This window comes from Orcinus orca, chromosome 19 (genome assembly GCF_937001465.1).
Source record: "Orcinus orca chromosome 19, mOrcOrc1.1, whole genome shotgun sequence".
Lineage (NCBI taxonomy): Eukaryota > Metazoa > Chordata > Mammalia > Artiodactyla > Delphinidae > Orcinus > Orcinus orca.
The window spans coordinates 2,627,743-2,654,713 of NC_064577.1; the positions used below are offsets into that span (position 1 = coordinate 2,627,743).

At 39.4% G+C, this 26,971-nt stretch overlaps 1 protein-coding gene across 6 annotated transcripts in view; it reads left to right on the forward strand.

The window, feature by feature from the left end:
• The window catches only part of MYO1D (myosin ID), a 348,576-nt gene that overhangs the window by 147,425 nt on the left and 174,180 nt on the right, over positions 1 to 26,971 (forward strand). For all 6 annotated transcript variants that reach the window (XM_004267185.4, XM_033423458.2, XM_033423459.2 and 3 more), the window contains exon 16: positions 8,302 to 8,509. In XM_004267185.4, the coding sequence (XP_004267233.1) occupies positions 8,302 to 8,509 (208 nt within the window). The remainder of the gene's footprint in view (positions 1 to 8,301; positions 8,510 to 26,971) is intronic.

The window sequence follows — 26,971 nt, forward strand, 5'->3', positions numbered from 1 at the left end:
TTTGAATGTTGTAATCCAGACTAAACAGTTCAGATTTTGGCTAAGTGTGGTAGAAAACCACTGGTGGATTTTATGCAGGGAGCAACCCAATCTTATGGATGTCTTAAGATATCACTGTGGCTGCTGTGTGAATAGGAAGCAAGGAGATATTTAGAGATGCTATTGCAGGAATCCAGGAGAGGCAGCTCAACGAGAGTGCCTTGAACAAGGAATTATTATAGATCCAAGAGTAGTGGACTGATTCAGGGTATGTTTTGTGGAAAGGTGGACTAGACTTGCTCATGGACTGGCGTGATGAGAGAGTAGTAGAGAGGGATGAAGGGTAACAAGTCGATTCTGGCTGGAGCATCTGGGTAAGCATGGTACCATTTGCTGAGGTGAGAAAGATGAGGGAAGAGAAGCTTGAGGAGGCGGACATGAAACTGGGGCAAAGATGGAATCAAGATTGTCTCCTGACTGTGTTAGGTTTGAAATGGCTACTAAATGTCTAGGTAGAAATACTAAGTAAGTTCTTAGCCATACAAATCTGGAATTCTGGGAAGAGTCCAGGCTGGAAATAGAAATTTTGGAGTTATTGGTATACAGATTGTATGTAAAGTCTTGGAGCTGGATAGAAAAGAGGAGGAGGCCCATGCCAACATTTAGCTTTGTGGTCTGACATGAAAGAACGAGCAAAGAGAGAGAAGAAGCAACCAAGAAGCTAGAAGAAATATCAGACGAGGGTCATGTCACAGAAGCCAAGAGAAGATGGCATTTCAAGAAGGAAAGTACAGTTATCGTATTAAATGTTGCTGCGCCGTCAAGTAAGGTAAAAGCAGGAGCTTAACCATTAGACTAGGCAACATAGAGGTCAAAGGAGAAAAGGCTGGACAGAGCCCCATTTGAGCAGGATGGGGAAGTGAAGTGAGAAGTTGGATGTCTCTGGACAACTCAAGAATGTGTGCTATGAACGAGAGCAGAGAAAACTAGAAGCAGCAGCCAGAGTGGAATGTGAGGTCAAGGAGATACTAGAAAATGTTTGTATGCAGGTGGGGATGATTCAGAACAGAGGGAGAAACCAGCGACACAGGAGGGAGGGAGATAATTGTAATAATAACATCCTTGCGAAGGCAAGGAATGAAATCCCAAGCACAAGTGCAAGGTTTGTCAGCTTTAGATGGGAGCAGGGATGCTTCACCCTTAGCAACAGGGTGAAAGGCAGAGAATATGAATACAGATGCAGGAAGCCTCGAAGCTTGGCTGATGGCAAAGATGAAGATGTTCCTATCTGATTGCCTCCATTTCCTCAGTAAAGTATGAGGCAAGGTCATGAGGTGAGAGTGAAGATTAGGAGATGTGGTGGAGGAGGTTGGAGGGAAAATGAAAATACTCATTTTGGAGAGTGGGAAAGCATAGGTGTGTAGAGTAGTTTTCCTGCTAGGAAGATCTGAGCGCCCACTTGACATTTGAGGTTATAAGTGTACAGTGACACCACCGAGCACTGTCTCTTGTTCTCCACCAGTGTTCAGCTACTTGTGTGAAGAAGTGAAAGGGGGGCTTCCCTGGTGGCGCAGTGGTTGAGAGTCCGCCTGCCGATGCAGGGGACGTGGGTTTGTGCCCCAGTCCAGGAAGATCCCACATGCCGCCGAGCGGCTGGGCCCGTGAGCCATGGCCGCTGAGCCTGCGTGTCCGGAGCCTGTGCTCCGCAACGGGAGAGGCCACAACAGTGAGAGGCCCGCGTAACGAAAAAAAAAAAAAGAAGTGAAAGGGATTTACACTAATTGGAGACTCTTGGAATGAATAAAACTTTATAGCAGAATAGCCTAGAAAATTGAAACAGTTTTATACTGATCAAAAGGTTATGCTCAAAACTGATCATTTTCCTTATTGAAATCATACTGTTCTTGAAACTTGGTTTTTTTTAAATTGAGGCTGTAGAGTAGGAGTGTTGTCATGAGTAGAGATGTGTTCATTCTGAGTCTTGACTTCAAACAGTGTCAAATTATATTAATAGGAAGATTGTTAGTCCCTTGTCATTACTCAGAATTCTAGCAATTACTCAATTGTAGTATTGATTTTTGTGTTGTCACGTATATAAGATCAGCAGAAGTTAAGTATTAGAATGAGCAGGGTGGGAATGGGTAACTATAGGATGGGGCTGAACTAAAAGTATATTTACCTAAAATATATATTTATCTAACTAAAAATATATGATCATGACACCATGATAATAGAAGCCATGGAAAGAAGTTGAAATAAGAGAATAAGCAAGCTCGATCTGGAGGGGACAAGGACTTTGCAAGTGCGTATCCTCACTCTGAATCTCTTTATGCACCTATTTTACTTTCAACTCAAGATGTTTGGTGTGTTTTTTGGCATGAAAGACATGCTCTGAGGATTGGATTCTGTTTTCTAATGCTCATGTAAAAATAGACACGATTAAAAAGAACCTATGAATTTCAAATATGATGGTCTTAGGAGTACAAGCTTAAATCTCCCATTCCCACTGCAGAACATCCCCCAATAATATAAAATACGTGTATTTAAAGCCACGTTCATGCATATCCGCACTATGGAATCAAAAGGGGGATTCTCAGTGAACCTTAAAGATGTGAATCACTCCTAAATACAATACGAAGCAGACATGAAGGCCCAGAAGTACGCCGAGGTCACAGTTTTAAGGAAAGACTGCCTTGTGAGGCTTGAGCTGCCATTCAGGAAGCATCTCAGCTACTGTGCTGGAGTTTACCCAGCTGCCGCACCGGGAGGTTAATGGCCAGTGCAAGTAACCACCTCAGCAACTGTAACGGAGACGTCATAGGTATACTGGCCAAGACTCAGGAAGCAAAAGTAGCCACCTAACAAGAGGCCAACCAATGCCAAAATGTACACATACGTAGAAGGACTCTGGGAAAGGAGACGAGATAACAGTCAGACATCTGAGAAAGGCCAGACCAATGAAAAGGCGACAATAAGCTCAACAAATAAAAAAGCTCAACCCCACGGGACCAGAGCAAGGAGTGAAAGACATTAGAATAAACCTATTTCATATTCTCCAAGAGATAAAGGAGAGAATTATGGTCCTAAAATAGGAGTACAAAGTTAGAAACAAGAACAGGTAGTTATTAAAAAGAACTAATTAGAGATTTAGAAAATGAAAACCAGATCAAGCACAATGAAAGAGTGAATTGTCCATCAGTAGAAGGAGTTGGCAATTTGTAGTGTCATCATACAATGGTTACTAATCAGCATTAAAGAGAATGAATGGCTAATACAGCAACAACATGGATGAATAAAACTTATGCTGAAAAGGAGTCGCCAAAGAGTAATTTCTTGATGCTGCCATTTACACGAAGCTTAAGAACAGATAGAAATCAGAGCAGTGCTTTGCTCTGGGTTGGGGGTTGACTGGAAAGGGGGAAGGGCAATGGGGGAACTCTTTGAGATTATGGAGATGATCTGTATCTTGATCGGCATGTCAGTTCCATGGGTGTACACACTTTTCAAACTTACTGATTCGTGTACTTAAATGTGTGCATTTTACTATATATAAAGTTTACCACAATTAGAAAAATTTTTTTCTTAACTAGACTTCCTTTAAACAACTTAGTGAGCTACAGGATCAAGCTGAAGACTTCTTCCAGACCTCATCACAAAGAAAAAGAGATGGGAAGTACTAAAGAAAGGTCAAGCCGCGTATAAGGTTGATCCAGGAGAGCCAGAAGCCATCTAACTGGAGCTCCAGAAGGAAAGAGGAGTCTAGGGGTCAGAATGAAAGAATACACTGAGTGTAAAACATATGAAGTTTTTAAATGAAACTTAAGTACATTATGTTCACTTTCAGAATGTTAGACATAAATAAAAATGCTTAGAGCTCCCAAGAAGAAAGGCAAACTACCTATGAGGCAATGAGACTCATACTGACATCAGACTTCTCATTAGCAACAGTCAGTGTAAACAAAGGAGCAGTATCTTCACGGTGAAGGGGAATGAAGTTTATGCTTAGAATTTTCTTCCATGCCAAGGTATCATTCAAGAGTTTGGGCAGAATAAAAACGTTTTCTGACATATATAGGCTCAGAAAGTTTACTATTCTGAGAGGGTCATAGACCCTCTGAAAAATCTCTAGAGGGTATACTTTAGCAAAAGGGAGAATAAATGCAGGAGGAAAATATGGAATGCAAAAAAGCAACATTGAACAAATAAGTAGGTAAAACTTTTTGTGAAATCTGAACAAGTATTGACTGTAAGGAGGAAAAAGAAGTCTGTAGTAATCATTTGCAACAAAAATTAAAATAGTAGTGAGAAATATAGAGAAGTAAAGACTTTTGTACTCCTTATGGGAAGAATATAGATGTTAATTAACTAGACAGGAAAAAGTATGTATCTTTACATATTTAATTTCTCAGAATGATAATAATAGTAGTGCTGACATTGTCAAGTGCTCACACCATATGTACCCGGCACTGTTTTAAACAGTCTGCATGTAGTCTGTCCCGAAAGCCGACAACCAGATGAGGAGAGTGTGTTGCCGCCATTTTATGCAGATGAGGAGCCAAGTAGTGGTGTAGCCGTGTCTGAACTCAGGCAGTTGGCTCCTGAACCTATCGTCTTTAACAGTGCACCGCCTCACAACTGAATGTGCGGCTTTATCAGAGGAAGGAGTAAAATGGCATAAAGAAAACTCAGTCTGCCTAAGAGAAAATAGGGTAAAAAGCAACAAAGAGAAAGCACAATTAATAGAAAACATTAAATGAGAAGTTGAGAAAATTGAAACATATTAATAATCACAATAAAAGTGTCAAACTTGCCCTTTAAAAGGCAGAATTGTGGAAAGACTGAAGTCTCTCCAGTTGATGACTATCTAAGTCGAGATTAGGTCCTCTCTACTAGAGTCATCTAGGAAGAGTGCTGGATGAGATGGTGGGATGTGCATCTGGGAAGATGGTCTATCCCTCCTCTGCAGGCTGTGTTTATCTGCCACTTTACATAAAATGAGTTTGTTCACATGGAAAAACTGACATTTTAATGTCATACTGATTGAACTAATTAACAGTGGGACATGGGGTAGGATGGAAGGTGTGTAGGACATTGGATGAATGTTTTCAGTCCTGGTGAGAGAAAAAGTAATATTTTCTGCAATGAGTTTGTGCTTTTAGATTCTGCAGATTTTTTGTAAGCTAGCTTTGAACCTAAATTTCTACTTGTCACTTTCATTTTCATTCTTTTATTGAAAAAGAGAGAGAAGGATTTTAAATGTACTGATAACCTTAAAAGCTGCTAAAGTCTTTCAGGGAGGTAAAACTGGTTGTCAGAAAGCAGTTGAATTTAGCTTTTTAATTTACAAGTTCAGGATGCTGGTTTGCTGAAGAACTTGGGGCATGCCCTTGACCGTCAGGAAGAAAGGAAGGGCGCCGTTACCCTGATGTGTTAGCTGAGCAGTGTGGCAGTAGGATTGCTTCTAGTTTCTGCAACACGCCTAAAACTTTAAACAAATGCCGTTACTCCCTGTTGACTCTTATTCTATCGATAGTTCTATAATGAATTTGGAAGTTTTTAGATTTTATTTCCTTTTTTCACGTGACGTCGCTTAATATTACCTTTCTCTTCATATTAGAACTCTTTGGTTTCTGTTTCTGTCTCTATCTGGCAAGTGACTAGACTTTTAAATGTATTTTCTTCCATTCTTTCATTCAGTAGCTGTCTCGTTCCTCATTGTATGGTGGACAACACGATAGGCACATGGCGTATAGCAGGGAACAAAACAAAATGCCTGCCTTCGTGGTACCCATAGACTGACATTCAACAGACAAGCACACAAATCAATATGATTACAAACTGTGATGAATGGTGTGAGGAAAAGAAACCCATCTGGCTGCCCTAGAGAGGAATAATGGGGGTGAGGGTTGATGGTTGATGAAGGAGAATCAGAAACAGACTATGGGGAGTCTCAGCCTTTCAAAGAGTAGATTAAAAAGCATTCCAGGCAATGGGAACAGCATATGCAAAGTCTCCAAAGCAAGAAAGAGGCAGCCGCATTACAGGACCCTAAAGAAGGCCAAGGCGACTGGAGTAGAACAATGAAAGCAGGAGAAAGTAAAAGATAAAGATGATGTGAGGCTCGTTAGAATACTGCTCTGGCTGCTAAATATGCAGAATGGGTTGAAGAGGAAATGGAAAACAGGTTAGGAGTCTACTGTAGTCAACTTGATGGTGGCGTATATTAGGATTGTAGCAGTAAAGATGAGAATAGTTGAATTTTAAATATATTTTGGAGGTGGAGTCAATAGACCTGATGATGGATTAGAAGGAATGATAGAGAAGAGAAGGGATCAAATATGACTCCCAGGATTCTGGCTTCAGTAACTGAGGACATTGAGGTAGGAAGGACTGAAAGAGGAATTTAAGATACCTTTAGGTCTATATAGGCATTGGATATGTGAGTCTGAAGCTCAGAACTGAGAACTGGGCGTGGGATAGTAAATGCATGAGTTGAAAAATAAAGTGGATGGAATAGATGAAGCGATGTGGGAGGTTGTACATAGAGAGAAGGGGGCCTGATATGAGCTCTGGGACACTCCAGCATTTTGGGCGTCCAGGAATGAGGAGTTGCCAGAAAATGAGATTGAGAAGAGATATCCAGAGAGACAGAAGGAAGCTAGGGAGAGTGCGCTGTTGTGGAAGCTAAGATGGAAATCAGGAAAAGAGAGAGACATCAAGAAGAAGGGATCAGATGCCCCTTAGATACATAGCATCTTAACCAGAAATGTGTAAAGCCCTAGGAGGAGAACATGAAGACTCCTGAAAGGCACGAAAGTAGACTTGAACTAATGGAATGATATCCCTTGTTCTTGGATAGGACAACTCAACATCAAAGCTAAATTTACTGAATGTAACATGGGAACCCAATAAAAATACCAGAAAGGATTCTTTTGTTTTGTGATTGTTTTTCCCTGGAACTATGCAAATTGACTCTAAAGTTCATATAGAAAAATGAACACACAGGAATACCTAGAAATACCTTTAAAGAGGAAAAGAAGGAGAAAAGACCACCAGATATTAAAATATACTTATAACATCTATAATTAGACATTTGCAGTACTGATGGGGCCGAGGGACAGACAAAGCAATGAAACAGACCAGAAAGCCCAGAAATGAACGGAAGTACATATGAAAGTATAGCATATGATAAAATGGCATATTAAATCAGAGGGAGAAGGACAGACGTTTTAGTAAATAATATCGGAAATAGCCTTTTGTCAAAAGTTGGATCCGTATCAAAATAAATTCCAAATGGACCAGAGATCTAAACGTAAAATGTGAAAACATATGAGTACTAGAAGAACCCATAGGTGAATTACTCTGTAACCTGAACGTGAGGAAAGCCTTTCTCACTGTGTCTTAAGATGCAGATGCAGTATGTGAAAAACATTACTAAATTTGACTACGTGTATTAAACAACTTTGCCCCAAGGGTGGAGGAGAAGTGCTGCAGTAGGCAGCCTTCTAAGCTGGTCCCAGTGATCCCCACCTACTGGTATTCATGCCTGTGTAATCCCTTTCCTGTGAGTATGGGCTGGCCCTAGTGAATTGCTTCTAGCAAAATGGAATGTGTCAAAAGTGATGGGATGTCGCTCGTGAGATTAGGCTACAAAAGGCTGAGACTCTGTGACTGCTGTCTTACTCACGGTCACCCTCACGAAGAAGCTGGTGTGACTGCTGTCTTACTCACGGTCACCCTCACACTAACCTATGAGAGGGCCACGTACTGAGGAACTGTTGGCTGCTTGTACGTAGAATTGCAAATGATCTGTGTATTGACCTTATGTGCAGAACCGTGCTTAGTTTTCTTTTAGCGATGATACTTTATCTGAAGATCTGCTTGATGTCCTTTGAAGCGAGTCATATTGTTCATAAGTGACGTTTTGTTCCTTCCCCAGTCATTTACCCATTCAAAAACCCATGACAGAGGCATCCTTTTCTTGTTTCTGTTTGTAAAGACAATGCTTCCAAGGTTGCCACATTACAAATAATATTTGCTGCAAGTTTTTGGCAAATAGCTTTTATTAAATTAAGGAATACCCTTCTAATCCTTGTTTAGTGAGTGTTGTATTTTATTGAAGGAGTGTTGTATTTTATTGAAGACTTTTTCTGTGACTCTTATCAGGCTAATGAAATTCATCCCTATTCCTAGTTTGCTAAGAAGTTTTTTTTTCTTTCTTTCTATGAAGCATCTTGAATTTTATTGGAGAGCTTTTCTGCATCTATTGATACCACATGGTTTTTCTCCCTTAACCCGTGCCCTGTTCTTTTTTTCATCCAGGTACAAAATGATCTCTGAATTCACCTGGCCCAACCATGACCTCCCTTCAGACAAAGAGGCTGTCAAGAAACTGATTAAACATTGTGGCTTTCAGGATGATGTAGCTTATGGGAAGACCAAAATTTTCGTTCGAACACCCCAAACGTTGTTTACCTTGGAAGAGCTCCGTGCCCAGATGCTCGTAAGGATTGTCCTCTTTCTACAAAAGGTAATTTAATATTTTACATATAAGGATAAGGCCTTACTTTTATGTTCTTAAAGATGAGTTGAATGTTTTCTTTGATTCAAGAAATGTTCGCGGTGGTATATTTTTTTGCATCTATGCATATCTTAAGAGTGTTTTCTGTTGCCTCCACACATGGAAAACTCACTGGGCTGCGTGAACTCAAAATTATTTTATCCTCAAAACTCTGAAGCTATTTTGTCTTCTGGTATTTAGAAACAGAGAGATGTCTGAAGCAGTCTGGTTTTTGTCTCTTGCAGTTAACTGAGTTGTTTCCCTCAGCTTAACTGCGTAAAGGACTCCTTCTATCTTATAATTTACAAGCTTGGCCAGCCTGTGTGAGACCACCTCCCTCACCCATCACGACCCACTGCCGGCACTTGCCAAGGTGTGCGGTGCTGACTCAGCGGTCCTCGTAAGACCATGGTACCTGTCATCACTGATCTGTGCAGGGCCCCTTCTCATTTCATTCAGTCACTCAGGTATTTCTTTTTATCCCTCTTACCCATTTCCATACCTTCTGATCGAACCATTTTAATGTAAAAAAATTATATATGCATATAAAAAGAAATCGTGTTCCTCTAGGAGAATGTCCTTGGGATATCCATCAGGGGAAAGGTGGCTGGGTCATTGGGTATACGTAGACCTAATTGGCGTAAGTAGTGCCAGGCTCCTCTCCAGAATGTCTGCCAGTTTGCACATCACCAGTTTGTATGTAGAGGTTACTATGTGCCCACATCCTTAGCAGTATCATCCAGGTACCTAAATTTTGCCAGACTAGTAAGTATGATGATATCTCATTGTTGCTCTACTTCCTATTTCTCTGATTACCATTGAATTTGAGCATCTCATTAAATGCTTGTTGCTTTTGGGGGTTTCCTATAAACTGCCTGTTCATATCTTTTATCCATTTTTCTACTGTAATTGGTATCATTTTCTTGTTGATTAGCAGGAATTCCTTGACTATTTTAGACATTAATCTCTATTCACTTTAGATATCATGCATATATTCTCCTGTTCTGTCGGCATTCTAATGAACTTTCTAATGTGCTTTGTTGAAGAGAATCCTTAATTTTGACATAATCAAATTCTTTGATTCTTTTTTTTTTTTGGCCTTATATTTTGTGCCTTGGAATTTTATTTAAGAGGGCTTTCCTTGTATCTAGGTCACAAAGGTACTATCCTATGTTTTCTTCTATGAACTATATAGTTTTACTTTTCACATTTAGGTCTTTAATCCATTCAGAATCCATCTATGTATGTGGTTCTCTCTAGGAAACCAGTTTCACTTTCTTCTATATGGTGAGCAAGTTTTCTCAATACCATCTAAATACTAAATAATCTGTTGTTTCCCTATTGATTTGTGGTGCCTCTTTTATTATGTATGAAGTTTATATATATATACATATACATATATATGTATTCTGTTTCCGAGTGCTCTATTCTGTTCCATTTCTGTATCTGCCTCTTTTCATACTACTGCCACGTAGCTTTTATTGTAGTATGTTTTAGTATATGGTAGGATAAGTCCATCTTCTCTACTCTTCTTTATTGAGGTTGATTATTCTATACATAGACCTTTATTCTGTAATATAAATTTTAATCTGTGTTTATTGAGTTCTTTAAATTCGACAATACTTTTTATTAGGATTGCATTGAATATATAGGTTAATTTTAAAGGATTAACATTTTTATAATATGAAATCATCTTAAGAGTATTGAATAAGCTTATTTAAATCATTTTATTGACTTTTAGACTTAGGTCTTATGAACTCATAGTTAATTCCTAGATATTTTATTGTTTTTGTAGCTGCTGTGCTTTTATTGTTGTGTTTTTATTATATTTTCTATGTGTCAATGTTGGTATAGAGAAGTAATATTGGCTTATGTTGGTTTAACTGTATCCAGAATGAAACGTTTCTTGATTCACATTTGTTGATTCTATTAGTTTTTCTGGGTAAAAGATTATATCATGTGCAGATTATAAAAGTTCCCTTCCAATTGCCAAGATGTTTCTGAGTGTTGGTCTCGTTCGTTTATTTTTCCTAGAACTCAGGAAAACTTTTGGAGTGGAATACTAAATTCTGTTTCATCTTAGAACAGTTTCCTTCTATTAATTGTTTTTTTTTAATACTGCTTTTACTCCGTTCTGTTTTCTTTCTCAAGACAGCTTGTAAATTTGCAAGGGCCATCTCTGTTTTTTGTCTGCTGTAGTGAGTTATTTTCATGCATCTGTTCTACTGTATGTTCAAATCCTTACTTTTGATCTTCCCTACTTACCAGTGGGAGTTTCTGTTGTTGCAGATCTGATACTTTGTCTTTCTTCTTCATACCTATCCAAGACATTGACCAGACTCAGGGCTTGGCCTCTCAGTTTGGTTGGGACAGTCCTGGTTTCTGACTGTGGTCTGTTGTAAATATTAGTAGGAAACCTTTCACTCTCAAAGTGTCCCAGCATGGGTACCAAATGGTACAATAGTCGCCCTGCCGTGAACTCCCTTTCTTTCCACGCGTTGGCTGGTAGAACCTCTTCTTAAATCTACGTCGGCATTTCGTTTACTTCCTTCGCAGCGGTCAGTGTGCCGCAGCCTTTCACCTATTGCAGCTCTGTCAGCCAAAGATGGGGCCCACCCCAGGGCCCAGCTCTTACAGAAAAGGTGGAATTCCAGATATACACGCCTACTAGCACCCGTCCTTTCTCAGTCCTCTCTACAGCACCTCTGCTTGCTTTCTGGTGAGAAATTACAATTTCTACCTAGAAAAGGGAGATTCTAAAAGACAAGGGATGGCTGCTTCAAAAACTATCACCTGCGCCCTGGAGGGAAAGCTGTCCAGTCTTCTCTGTGGTGTAGACCTTGCGTTTCTTAACCATGAGGCAGTGAGTAGGGTATGACCTCCCTCTGAATCCTCAGGCAGACCATCCTAGAGCACGATATACGTGATCTACTCATTATGTTCTTCGAACCAACTCCACAGGCCATAAAATCAGTGAGAATTTCAGTTTCTGGGAAGAGGTCATCAGTCACCTAACTTTCCATGTGACGTGTTTTCAATTTCTCTGTTTCCTTATGGGAATGTAGTGTGAAGCTGTAGAGGCTAATTTAAACAAGACTCCCCAAAAATTGATTTTTTAAATTTCCTTTTTAAATAAGAATTAGCTCTGTCTTTTTTATTATATAATTAAAGTGCACTCATTGTAAAAACATAACCATTTCAAACCATAATGAAAAGTATAAGGAAATCCATGGGAAACCACCTAAAATCCCACCATCCAAAGGTAACACACCAAGTGTGTGAATTTTTTCCATTCTTATCAGTGAGAAATGCTACCTCGTTTCTACTATTTCATTTTTTATTTTCATGACTACTAGCAAGGGTGTGTTTATTGGATTGCTTCCTCTGTTACTCATTTTTATCAGTGGCCCATTTTTCTGGGATTGTTTGCCTTTTTCTTAGGAATTTCTGGGAGCTATTATCTTTATGTGTTGCAGCTATTTTTCCCAAGCTGTCATTTGTCCTTTGATTCTGTTCATGGTATACTCTTTGATGTGAAATTTTTTCACTGAATGTAATGAAATATGTCTTTTTCTTTATAGTTTTTGAGTTTCTTCCAGAAAAAAATTATAGATCTGGGATTTCGTTTTGTACATGGTGTGATGTAAGGGTCCAACTCTATTTTGTTCCAGGTATTCAATTCCATTTATTTAAAAAATTCCTCTCTTTTTTCCAATTTAAATTGAAATTCCACCTTTGATTAATATTAAATGCCCATATATGCTTGAATCTATTTCAGGACTCACTATTTTGTTCCATGGTCAGTTCCTATGCCAGAATCGTACTGTGTTTATTACAGTACATCTTAATAGGTTTTAACATGTGAGAACGTGGCTTTCAGTACCTGTTCTGTGCCTTAGTAGAGATTCAGTGTCAAGTTAGAAGAATCAGTGATGTTGCCTAAAACCAGAACCTCCAAAATTAATTGTTCTTAAAGGAATAAACTGTATAACCACAAAGATTGCAGAGGAGATACAAACTATGTTGCTTTCTGATTCGTAAAAGAATTTCTAGTTCTCCGCTGTCACCATCTAAACCATTAACCACTTGGTATCAAGAATTATGGATAATCCGTGATCTTGCTTCTCTTCATATACTTGGTCATATGCTTGACATTTTAGAGGATTTTTGAAATTGCTAGAAATATCTTTTTTTAAGAAATAACCCTCTAGATTTCAAAGAATTGTATTGGTTTTATAAGTACGTAAGTAATAGCAATACAAGTTCATGTAGAATCGTGAAAAAATATAAATCCTTTTATAGCTTTAAAATGTAATTTTCTTTTATATTATACATAAATTTAAATCATAACATACCATTGTATAATACTTTTCATTATAATTTTACACGTGTAAACACTTAATTTACGTATTTATAATAACTGACTTAGTCCTTAATATGATTTACTAGAGTTTCCTCAATCTGTCTGCTATTACTGGATGTTTGGGTATTTCCAGTGATACATTCTTACAGGTCCCATTGCAGGGCACATCTCTGTTTACTTAGAGTAGTGCCTGACACCAAGTTCAATAATGATACCTGTTGTTATTACTACTGCTACTGCTATTACTACTATTAAGTATTTGTAAACATCCTCGATTATATTCTTGGAAGAAACTCACAGACACAAAATTGTTGGGTTAAAAGATGCGTACTTTTAAGATTTTCTATACCTGTTGTCAAATGGCTTCCAGAAAGATTGTGCCAGTGTATGGTCCCACCAACTAATGAGTGAAAGACCTTGCCTCACTGAAGCACTGGATATTTTCATTCTTACAAATACCCTTTCTGGATAACCTAAAATCTGAGTGTTTTGCCTGAATACAGGCATACTTCAGAGATACTGCAGGTTTCATTCCAGATCACCACAAATAAAGCGAATATTGCAATAAAGTAAATTACATGAACTTTTGGTATCCCAGCACTATACACGTTATGTTCACATAATACTATAGTCTGCTAAGTGTGCAGTAAAATTATATGTAAAAAGAATGTACATACCTTAATTTAAAAACACTTTTATTGCTAAAAAATGCTAACCATCATCTGAGCCTTCAGCGAGTCATAATCTTTTTGCAGTAGTAACATCAAAGATCACTGATCACAGATCACCATAACACAAATAATAATAACGAGAAGGTCATCTGCAGACAGTGACAGTCTTACTTCTTCTTCTCCAATTTGGATTCCTTTTATTTCTTTTTCTTCTCTGATTGCCATGACTAAAACTTCCAAAACTATATTGAATAATAGTGGTGAGAGTGGGCAGCCTTGTCTTATTCCTGATCTTAGAGGAACTGGTTTCAGTTTTTCACCACTGAGAACGATGAGAAAGCCATAATTCAAAAAGAGTCATGTACCACAATGTTCACTGCAGCACTATTTACAATATCCAGGACATGGGAGCAACCCAAGTACCCATCAACAGATGAATGGATGAAGAAGATGTGGCACATATATACAATGGAATATTACTCAGCCATAAAAAGAAACGAAATTGAGTTATTTGTAGTGAGGTGGATGGACCTAGAGTCTGTCATACAGAGTGAAGTGAGTCAGAAAGAGAAAAACAAATACCATATGCTAATGCATATATATGGAATCTAAAAAAAAAATGGTTCTGATGAACCTAGGGACAGGGCAGGAATAAAGACACAGATGTAGAGAATGGACTTGAGAACACGGGGAGGGGGAAGGGTAAGCTGGGACGAAGTGAGAGAGTGGCATGGACATATATACACTACCAAATGTAAAATACATAGCTAGTGGGAAGCAGCTGCATAGCACAGGGAGATCAACTCGGTGCTTTGTGTCCACCTAGAGGGGTGGGTTAGGGAGGGTGGGAGGGAGACAAGAGGGAGGGGATATGGGGATGTATGTATATGTATAACTGATTCATTTTGTTATACAGCAGAAACTAACAAACCATTGTAAAGCGATTATACTCCAATACTGATGTTAAAAAAAATAATGAGAAGGTTCGAAATATTGTGAGAATTACTGAAGTATGACACAGAGACATGAAGTGAGCAAATGCTGTTGGAAAAGTGGCACTGATCGACTTGCTAGATGCAGGGCTGCCACAAACCTTCAATTTGTAATTTAAAAAAGCAATCTGTGAAGGGCAATAAAATGAGGTATGCCTGTATTTAAAACATCATTTTCTAAGAAGCCCTGGATGTCGTACCACATGTTTGCCTCATTAAATTAAAAGAAATGAAGCTGTGTAGCCAGTGGGATGTTTTTGGTAAGATCATCTTCTCTTCCTTTCATAATATGCAGTTGCTTTACTTCCCCACACACCCTCTACACTGGAGCTTGTGTGTGTTCTTTACATCACATTTGAATGAGAAATCAAATAAGGTGGAATTTCTAGACAGCACTGAAGAAACTACAGTTTTCAGAATTACAGCTTTAAGCAAGGAGGTGCCAAGACATCAGTAGTCAGTTCAGCAGCAAACACATGGGGCTGTCAACATGGGTAATGATTGTTTTAAGTGTGTTGTGCAGCAGAGCTGTCCAAGCTGATTTCCTTTTAGCTTTTTTCCATCTTCATCCTGTACCTTCCTGATTTGGTGTTTCCTGTCATCCATCTTCTATACGTTGTATTCATTAATTCCCAGAAAATAAGATACTTACTTGTTGTGTGGTTGGGGAGATCCTGAAAGAAGACGGTAGTTTTCACTGTTAACTGGTAGTTAACCGTTAACTGATTTTTAATGAAACTATCTCACCAAATGCATTACAAAGCATCACGGTTCTCTAATATTCTGTACTCACTTAGTTTTAAATACTTTGCTCTCTCAGAAAAAGAGTGGGGGAACTTCCCTGGTTGTCTAGCAGTTAAGACTCTGCGCTCCCAATGCAGGGGACCGGGTTCAATCCCTGGTCAGGGAACTGGATCCCACATGCCACAACTAAAGATCCTGCATGCTGCAACTGAAAAAAGATCCCGCGTGCCGCAAATAAGACCCAGCACAGCCAAATAAATAAATATTAAAAAGAGAGAGAGAGCTTATTAAAAAAAAAAGAAAGAAAAAGAGTAGGGTACAGAACCCCTCAAGAAACTCCCTTATTTTTTTGGTGCATGTATAGTTTTAAATGTATGTTCTCATCCTAGGGTATCATAGGACAAGATCAAAATCATCGTATAAGGTGATATTAAAAATGGATTCTCAAAGGGAGATAGAAAAGTACTGGGAGACTTCATCTTTTGTGTGGCCATTACCAACAAATATGGAATGAGGTGATGGATTTTGAAGAGTGGATTTCTTGACCCACCTGTAAGACAAATAGAGGCTTTTGTGAATTGTGTCTTCTTTTGGGGGAATTGGCCCTTTCTTAAAGGGCATCTATAATCGATTATAGACAGACATCTTAATTGGTCACTATGTTATGTATTTGGGCCAATTCAGATCACACAGCTTTGATCCTAGCTCTAGGAATAGATTTTATCCTTTCCGATGTGCCATGTTAAGAGGCCAAGGCCCCTCCTCTGTCACGTACTGAAGGCTACTAAACATAGATATTCTTTCTTAAAATAATATCTTCAGGCTCTAATCATTTTTCTTCAAGCAATTTGTGGTCACCCTGAGATCACAATTATAACTCTCAAATTCCCCAGCAGCAAGAGCTGCCAGCCCTTTGAAAATTTAAATTATGCTAGCCTCTGACGTGCTCCACACTCCATGCCATGAGTTTTTGTGGGTTTTATTTCAATCCTAAATATGGCTCACAGCTTGTAGCACCCATGACACATGAGCTGTGGGGTCCATAGTCAAGCTCGAATCTGAAATCAGTTGTCAGTCTTCTATTATAGTCATGTGAAATTACAGACATGTTTGTATGGGAAATACAAAAGCTTCATGCTATCAGTGTTCAGATCAGTCAGCCTCCTGGGTCACTTGGCTCCCAGAATTTTATTTTTGCTTGTCTGGTGTCTGCCTGAAAGGATAGTAGTGGCTTGATTATTAGGTCATAAGAAAATTGGTGCAATCTCAAAGGCAGGACAGGGGAGAACAAAGGAATGAGTGGAGGAGAAAGTGTGGAAAAGATGTGAATGAGAAAAAAAGGTGACGTAACGCTGAGAAAGGAGGAAAAGACATCAAGTTAGTGAAATAAAATACTCAAAATGTAGGCTAAAATGATATGTGATTGTCATTTCTAATTTTATGTGGAATTCAAGATGGAACTGTAGAGGGCTTCCCTGGTGGCACAGTGGTTGAGAATCCGCCTGCCAATGCAGGGGACACGGGTTCGAGCCCTGGTCCGGGAAGATCCCACAAGCTGCAGAGCAGCTAAGCCCATGTACCACAACTACTGAGCCCACATGCTGCAACTACTGAAGTCCGTGTGCCACAACTCCTGAGCCCACGTGCTGCAACTACTGAAGCCTGTGCGCTCTAGGGCCCGCGTGCTGCGACTACTGAGCACGTGTGCTGCAACTACTCAAGCCAGCGCACCTAAAGCACTGAAGCCCATGTGCTCTAGGGCCCGCATGCCGCAACTAATGAGCCCGCGTGCTGCAACTACTGAAGCCTGCACGCCTAGAGCCCGTGCTCCGCAACAAGAGAAGCCACCACAATGAGAAGCCTGCGCACCACAATGAAGAGCAGCCCCTGCTCGCCACAACTAGAAAAATCCCGTGTGCGACTACGAAGACCCAGCGTAGCCAAAAATAAATAAGTAAATATTTTTTAAAATTAAAAAAAAAAAAGGCGGCTCATGTATCACAAGAACTGCCCTGGTTGTTTTTTCCCAATTAATAATATTATTTTTATGTTCTTATATTTATTAAATTCGCATTTTTCATTCTTTAATTAATTTTTATTGGAGTACAGTTGCTTTACAATGTTGTGTTAGTTTCTACCGTACAGCAAAGTGAATCAGTTATACATACACATATATCCCCTCTTTTTTTGGATTTCCTTCCCATTTAGGTCACCAGCACTTTACATTCTTATTGTTGGGTTATATTATAGTCCGAGTCACAAGAAGGATCTTGTGAAGAGTTAAGAGTGGCTCATAAAAGCATAAACGTATAATGAAAATAGCAAATTCTGAAACTGAGAATAATATCATCACTATTAATTACAAGTAATCGCAAAGGTTAATATAGGTCTGAGTATAATAATTTTGTAAACCAACCAGAGAAAAAGTGTGAATAGAATCATTATCTGAAAATTAGATTGTATGGGTGTAGTTATTCATTTGCCCCTATTCCCTGATGTACTGTTTATTGTGAAACTTTGTCAAGTAGTAGCATGAGGCTATGGGGCTTTCACATTATTTTCAAACAAAGCTCACTGGCTTCTGTGTGAAACCAGTCAAGTGTTTTATTTCTCAGACTAAAAGCAAAATAATTCTCTCTCATATGAAATTGATTACTTTTGCCCTTAAGTTAAAAAAAAAAAGCTACTAATGTAGTAGCTAATCTTTACTGAGTGGCAGGCAGTATTCTGAGCACTTTACATACATTAACTAAATCTTTATAAGAACTCTGTGAATGAGTGTCTACCAGTATTTTTCATCTAATAGGAAAGGGAACTTAAGCCACTTGAATAGCTGAGTGCCTTGCTGGAGGTCACGCCAATAGTGGACCCCACAGCTGGGATTTGAACCCAGTGGTGCAGCCTTCTGCACACGTTTAACCACTATTCACTTATACCACGGTAGCATCATTCAGTGTGCACTCCTCATAGGAAAAACAGGTATGACTCACACTATTGAAGAAAAGTTTATAAAACCAGCCACAGAGATGATGATGGCATCATGCTCAGAGAGAAAGAAGAAGGTGATTTGGCCCTAGTGATGTCTGAGTCATTGACTCTTGAGTATGTGAACTAAGATATATCTTTACTACGATTGGAAGGAAACACTGATGTTTCCTGTATGAATCAGCTCTTGACATATGTACGGTAATGAAAAGTGATCAGGGACTCTCTTTTACTGAGAATACATACTCCAGGAGAAGAGTTTTACTTGTTGTAGTAAGTTACTTTCGAGCCAGGAGTGGGTTGGGAAAGGTGTGTCTGGATGACTATGGACAAAGCATGAACTGAATTACAGGAAGGGTGGGGGAGGCATGGCTCTGTGACAAGAGAGGTTGCCCCCAGTGCCAGTCCACTCACTGCTTTATTCATGGGGAATATTTATGGTCAAAAATACGCTGCTTGACCTTGGCTAGTATTGAAAGAAATAAAGAAAAATGTGCCTTTGGCCAGATGACCACCATTGACCTTATGTCTTTTCAGTAGGCGGTGAGAAGAAACGGATAGCTAACGTCCTTTCCAACACTGTGATGTGTGGCCGGGTGGGAGAAGGGCGCTCATTGTATTTTTTTTTTTTTAACATCTTTATTGGAGTATAATTGCTTTACAATGGTGTGTTAGTTTCTGCTTTATAACAAAGTGAATCAGTTATACATATGTTCCCATATCTCTTCCCTCTTGCGTCTCCCACCCTCCCTATCCCACCCCTCCAGGCGGTCACAAAGCACGGAGCTGATCTCCCTGTGCTATGCGGCTGCTTCCCACTAGCTATCTACCTTACGTTTGGTAGTGTATATATGTCCATGCCACTCTCTCGCTTTGTTCCAGCTTACCCTTCCCCCTCCCCGTATCCTCAAGTCCATTCTCTAGTAGGTCTGTGTCTTTATTCCTGTCTTACCCGTAGGTTCTTCATGACATTTTTTTCCTTAAATTCCATATATATGTGTTAGCATACGGTATTTGTCTCTCTCTTTCTGACTTACTTCACTCTGTATGACAGACTCTAGGTCTATCCACCTCATTACAAATAGCTCAATTTCGTTTCTTTTTATGGCTGAGTAATATTCCATTGTATATATGTGCCACACCTTCTTTATCCATTCATTGTATTTTAAATGAGTAATAAACATGGATTTGTCCATTCATTACTGAATAGGGGTATACAACGAACAAGACAGGGCTCCATCCAGAGGAAGCTGACAGCCGAGTCAGAAGGGAGATGTGTTAGCGCTCAACCAGTGCAGTAGAGTAATTGTGACACTGTTGAGCAGGTAATGACTGCCAGGTGGGCTCAGAGAAGAGTCACCCACCTGAGCTGGGAGAGAAGGCTTTTTGGAAGGAGGAGAGATGCCAAAAAGTCGGAGAACAACTCTATTAGGTTCACATTTTACTTGGAAGTCCATTGTATGGAGGACAGAGATCTTAATCTCTATTTCATAATTCATTTATACAGGTTGAGTTCATTGGAGCTGGGTCATTGATGTGAGAGCAGGTTAATTGCCACGAAGGTTAGTGGGTAAACTAAACTTCCTGTGACAAAAACAGGGAACAAAGTTGTCTACAAAAATATCAAACAAACGTTGTTTTCCATAATAAATGTTTACTCGTCTTACTCCTTGGAATTACTGAAACTGCCCTTTCAGTGTTACAGGAGAGTTCTTTGCCCTCCTCAGAAATTTGGACAATTAGGAAGCAAATATACATGGCAGCCATGCAACTCATGATGACAGAATTAAATTTAGCTGAATTTTATCACAAGTTTATAAATATTTACTAACCTTTCCCCTGTTATCTAACAAGACGTAAAGAGCTAGCTCTGGATTTGTCTTCTCAAAGCACCTGGGTCAGCAATTCCATTCTGTCATGGTTCCGCATTAATAACTGCTAGGAAAGGCTGGCAGCCTTCGATTTGATTGGGGGTTTTTTTTGTTTGTTTGTTTTTGGTTGTGGCTTACAATATTCTGTTTCCACACTATACAAAGTCTCTGCAGCTTGAGAGAAGGGGTGCAGAGGCAGGAGCGTATTTGGAGAACCTAATAGTTTAGGGCGTAGTTCAAAGTACCTCTGAGACATTCGAGTCAAGATGACCAGCATATTGGATGTATGAGTCAGGGAAGCAGAGGAAGTAACAAATCTCAAGAAGGAATGATCAGCAGTGTCAAACATAGAGTCATCCAGCAAAATAAAGGACTGAAAGTGCCCACTTAATCTGGCAGTTGGGAGATCACTGGTTTATTAATAACCAGCATGTTAAAGATGATCAGGGTGAAAGGCAGAGTACAGGAAGAGAAGAAAAACACACCAAGTACTAGAATCCTCCAGGAAGAAAGTATGTTGAACATTTATTGGTAAATCATGGTAGTATGGTAATGAACATAGGTATGGAAAGTATGTATGTTCTTAATGAAGAAATCAAGGAGTATTTATCATCTACAAGACATTTAATAAACGACTATTGAATGTTGAAGCCTTACCCCTACATATATTACTAAGCAGTGCTAATAAAATAACATTGTTCAGTACAAGTCATTGATTTTTATTACTGTGAAGAAAATTTCTGTTGATTTATAATGTAAGCCAATAACTGACGCCATTTAGTATTTACATATTGACAAATGCAAAACCCCTTTAGAGCAATAAAAATGCTTCAGCAAAAATTTAACATTAGAACGACAGAGCATCCTTTCTTCTCTCTCTCTCTCTCTCTCTCTTTCTTTCTCTTTATTTTTCCCTACCCCCATCCCCACCCTTTTCCTCCTCCCACCCAACTGAGGAATAAAAAAGATAAAAGCATATTTGGAAAATAATGATGACATGTCAAAAATAATTTGTTTCTTATTTATCTCCTCTCAGATACTGCCAATAAGAAGCCACTGCCACCCCTTCCCCAGCCTGTTCCCCTGTAGGTTGGAAGCAGATGATTTGCTCTCCTGAAAGAGCAGCACATCCGTTGCCCGGGTGATATCTCATTACTAAGGCAACCAATTTGGTGCATCAGTGTGAATCCCAATTTTAAAATGTAATTATGCCAAGATATGTACATATGCTTGAGATTTGCTCAAAAGAAATCTGTTCTCCTTTGGAAGGAAAACATTTCCTATGTTAGTTGAAAGAAAGGGGGAAATACTTCTTTTATTCTTTGCTAGTTATAAATACACCTTTCAACTGATCTCCCACCATGCTTAGTGAAAGAGCTTGCACTGGTTCTCTCTCACCACTTTTTTTTTTAACTTGAGATCTTCCCTTTCCAAGACACTTCTCTCTTGAGACCTGTCACTCATAACCCAGCAGCGGTTGTCACCATGACAACATTTTCTGGCCCCTATAGGTGGCGGAAGGAAAAAAAAAAAGTGGCTCCATTTTCATTGCACTTTTCTTTTTAATTGCTGGGAACTCAAGAGATTGACTCTTTGTAAGGAATTAGTTAGTGAAGGGGAAGTGATTCAATGAATAGGTGTTTACATTAAATTAAAAACTTGTGAACGATTCAGTGAGGATTGCCATCCCAGACTCAAATGAAAGATCTTATAGATAGGAGGTGTACACCAAAAGCTTGGCTGGAGGAAGACGGCCAAGCCAAACAAAATACCATCGAATCACTGCTGAGCAATTAATTTTTCTTCCTCCTCGACAAAAATTATTGTTTAAAAATTAAAAGCATATTTGGGTGCAGGGAATATTTAATTACCAATCTTATTAATAATGAAACCCATGCAACTCATTAAGTTTCCCATTTGCTGAAGCTTCCAGGAAGCTCAGGGTTCAGATTTGTCCTCAGATCCAGGAACCATTCTTAGCTGGGGTTTCAAGTGTGACTGTCACCCTTCCTACTGAGACCCCCACCCATTGCCTACCTGTCCTTCTTTTATCCTCAGTTGGGTGACTATGTTGTCTATGTAACTTTTTTTTTTAATTTATTTATTTTATTTATTTTTGGCCACGTTGGGTCTTCATTGCTGCGTGCAGGTTTTCTCTAGTTGCAGCGAGCGGGAGCTACTCTTCGTTGCGGTGCGCAGGCTTCTCATTGCAGTGGCTTCTCTTGTTACGGAGCTCGGGCTCTAGGCGCATGGGCTTCAGTAGTTGTAGCACACGGGCTCAGTAGTTGTGGCTCGTGGGCTCTAGAGCGCAGGCTCAGTAGTTGTGGCGCACGGGCTTAGTTGCTCCGCGATGTGTGGGATCCTCCCAGACCAGGGCTCGAACCCGTGTCCCCTGCATCAGCAGGCGGATTCTTAACCACTGTGCCACCAGAGAAGCCCCCTTGTCTGTGTACCTTTTATGTAAGTTTCCTCCGATCTTTTGGAAGTAATTGGGTGACACATATTAAAGGCAATGGTGAAAATATCATAATGGGTATTCACTACCTAGTGGCAGTGCTGATATTTCACGTAAAATATCACCCCCCAAAAAAGATGATTTTCAAAACTGCCTTTTTAAAAAGGCCTTTCTGAAGTACATAATTTTGCCACATATTTCATTAAGCCAAGACACTTGATGGGTAACAAAATATATCCTCATATCCTATTAGGTATATAAAAGAATATATGTGGTTTAAGTGTAAGGGCTATGGTGTTGAGGTTTACTTTAGTCTTTTTCTTGCTATAGCACTAAGAAATCTAAGTGTGTCAGAAATTGCTTATATCTTTGTCATGGCACATTTAAACACATTCTGCTTGGACTATTAAGTTTTGCTAACCAAAAAAAAAAGTTTATGAAATATTCAACATGCTCTGGGAAATGTATCATTATTTATTGCATATATTTAGAGCATTCGGTTTCTCTTTATGGGGAGACGTATAGTGGCTTTAAACGCGATCTTTTTCATTTCAGCACATGCACAGTATAAATACCTCTAACGTACAAAAGGCCCTTCCAAAGAAATGAAATAAATACCTCACTAGAAAACTGAGGAAAACTATAGACAATCAGTCCACCAAAAAAAAAGAAAAATGGCCAGCAACTATATTTTCACCTATCAGATACTCAGCGTTTGTTTTTTTTTTTCTTTTAATCCTACACAGTGTTGTTGATGATACGTTTACTACTGGCATGAGAGTAAATTGGTGAGAACTTTCTGGACAGTAGTTTAGCAATGTGTTTCCAAAAAATCTAAAAGTTGGGTTTGCCTCTAATCTAGCAATTATGCTTGTAGAAATTTATACTAAGAAAATTCATGTAAAAATCCAGTTGTAAGAATTTTCTCTTCAGTATTTCTCATGAAAGTGGAAAATAATAGAGAAGAATGTTAAGAAGTGAGTCATATAAATTGTGGTATATCCCTACAATAGAAAACTAAGCAGCCATTAGCAGTGACAATATAAAGAAATTTAATAACATCAAGTGCTCATGATAAATGTTAAGTGAGAATATGTGTTACAAAACAGGATGTTCAGTATGATTCCTTTTTAACCACATTGTTAATTCTAGACATACCTACACCTGCATGTGTGTGCATGCGTGTGTGCATGTGTGCACGCACACACACACCCATTATATAGACTGAGGAGGAGTCATTCCTTTGGGGGGGGGTTATTTATAACTAAAGAAAATTTAGGGCTGTTTATATTCAGTATTTTTTGTCAGACAGTCTTACTGTTGCCAGACATCACTCTGCATTCAAATTCAGTACTGCAAGGAAGATCTGTATTTTTTTATTGAAGTATAATTGATTTACAATGTTGTATTAGTTTCTGCTGTACAGCAAAGTGATTCAGTTAAATATATATATATATGTATATATATACATATATACTTTTTCATATTCTTTTCCATTATGGTTTATCACAGCATATTGAATATAGTTCCCTGTGCTATACAGTACAACCTTGTTGATTATCCACTCTATATATAATAGTTTGTATCTGCTAACCCCAAACTCCCAATCTATCCCTGCCCTACTCCCCTCCTCTATGTCTGCAAGTCTGTTTCTGTTTTGTAGATAAGTTCAGTTGTGTCATATTTTAGATTCCACATATAAGTGATATCATATGGTATTTGTCTTTCTCTTTCTGACTTACTTCGCTTAGTATGATAATCTCTAGATCCATCCATGTTGCTGCAGATGGCATTATTTCATTCTTTTCATGGTTGTGTAGTATTCCATTGTATATATGTACCACATCTTCTTTACCCAGAGACTCTATATTTTTAAGAAAATTTAATTTCAAAATAAGATGTTTACTAGCCAGTTGTCCTGAGTTGGTCTTATTGTATTTGTGTAGATACAAACACCCAAAGAAATCAAGCACTCATAGAAAATATGTCAGTGACAGATATCCTCGGGGAAGTAAAAATACAATCAAGCACTCGTGATTTATGTTTTTTGGGTTTTTTTTTTGCGGTATGTGGGCCTCTCACTGTTGTGGCCTCTCCCGTTGCGGAGCACAGGCTCCGGACGCGCAGGCTCAGCGGCCATGGCTCACGGGCCCAGCCGCTCCGGGGCATGTGGGATCTTCCCGGACCGGGGCACGAACCCGTGTCCCCTGCATCGGCAGGCGGACTCTCAACCACTGCGCCACCAGGGAAGCCCAAGCACTCGTGATTTAAATGCAGGTTACAGACCAAGTACTTTATTCACAAGTGTACTGTACTTTGAATGGATGATAGGACTTCCCTGGTGGCGCAGTGGTTAAGAATCCGCCTGCCAATGCAGGGGACATGGGTTTGAGCCCTAGTCTGGGAAGATCCCACATGCTGTGGCGCAACTAAGCCCGTGCACCACAACTACTGAGCCTGAGCTCTAGAGCCTGCGAGCCACAACTACTGAGCCTGTGTGCCCTAGAGCCCATGCTCCGCAACAAGAGAAGCCACCACAATGAGAAGCCCGCACACCGCAATGAAGAGTAGCCCCCGCTTGCTGCAACTAGAGAAAGCCCGCGCGCAGCAACAAAGAGCCAATGCAGCCAAAAATAAATAAATAAATAAATTTATTTTAAAAATGGATTGTAAATAGGAACAACATAGAGCTGTAATCACATTATTTCCATCTAAAATTTTAATTGTTTTTATTATAAAGTAATACGTATTCATTGTGAAATTTCAAAATATATTTAAAGAAGGAAATCACATCATCCATCATCTCACCACCAGAAAGGTAACTACTATTAGTGCTTTGGAAGGTGTCATAACAGTCTCTGTCCTACTCTCTCTTACACACACAGTTTTCTAAATTGAAGTCATGCTGTGTACACTGTAAAGGGCTGTTCCAGATGAAAATCAGCAGAACCACGGTGATGGTTGTGGTATGGGGCCCCTGGACCACTTCTGTGTGATCTTCCAAGCTTCTCTCCTTGACTCACATCTGCAAAGCATCACCATCTGAGTTTTAATGATGTTCCTCTGTTCAGAAGCCCTTCAATCACCTACAAAATTCAGACCAGGCTCTGCCAGCATCTTTCCCTGTGCCACCATGCAGCATCATCGTGTTTTTCCCTGCACTCCCACATACATCTGTCCCACCTGTGCGCTTTACACATACCATTTGCCTTTGCCTTTTGTATCTTCAAATTAGACTCCACCCCCTCACTCAAGCCCTCCTGGCCAGACTAGTCTAAATAAAGTCATCTTTACTTCCTTCACCAGCACCCATTTGTCGATTTTATGTGGCTCTCTGAGGCAGTAACTTCAACAGGAGGTGGGAGCTGTGGGCCTGCTGTTAGTTTGGAGTTTGTGTAAGGTTTTAGGTCATCACTTCCTTTATCTGTAAAACGATAGGCTTGGATATGGGCACATCTGTTACAATCAAGTATGAGGTGTATTATGAGTAACTTGGTATTAATAATAAGTTAGCAAAGGTAATGAATTAATTTATAAATAGGAGCTGATGTGAGTTTATTTCTATAAAATTTATATTTGCTTTCTTGAGTGGACAAGAAAGGCCCATTTCAGGGATGGTACAACCCCCGAGGGTTCTTGCACGTGTGTTGCACGTGTGTTGCACGTGTGTTGCACGTGTGCATGTCCTTCCTAAGGTGTGCCGTGGAAGAGTCAGGGCAGAGAACCTCCCAGCTGATGGTTTATAAGAGGTCTTCAGCTCAAAGATTCCCGCCGAATTCTAAGATTTCTGTAGGCTGCAGATCATCTATTAATTTTGCACATTTGTCTTCTCTCCTCAACCAGATTATAAATTGTTGAGGGAAGCAGTGTCCTTATGCTTGTTTGTACTCCACCCAGGGGCCCCAGCATGATGCCCTGTGCACAGTGCCTCACGTGGTATTTTGACAATAATATAGTATCATGACTCAATACTCGGTGCTCTGGGATTATAGAGGTTCCTGTTAGCTATGTTATGTTTATTAATATTTAAGAGCTAGGCATATGCATTTAAATGAGGTACCTTCATCCTACCAAGCAAATGGAGTAATTAGTAGGCATAAGAGTTATTCCTAACTGGGAAAGAAGCCTTTAAGTTTTAACTCTGCTGCCAGAGCTGAAGAATCGCTAATTTCTGTGTACTTTCTAGTCTCTACTGCTGCCTAACCAGCAGGTAGTTCTTGGCTTCAGTCAACCACAAGGCACTTGGGTTCCAATCCCAGCTCCAACACTTACAAGATGAAACTTTGGGACCTCTCTGTTCTTCAGTTTCCTCATCTGTAAAAGGGAAGTAAGAGTACCCACCTTATAGTAT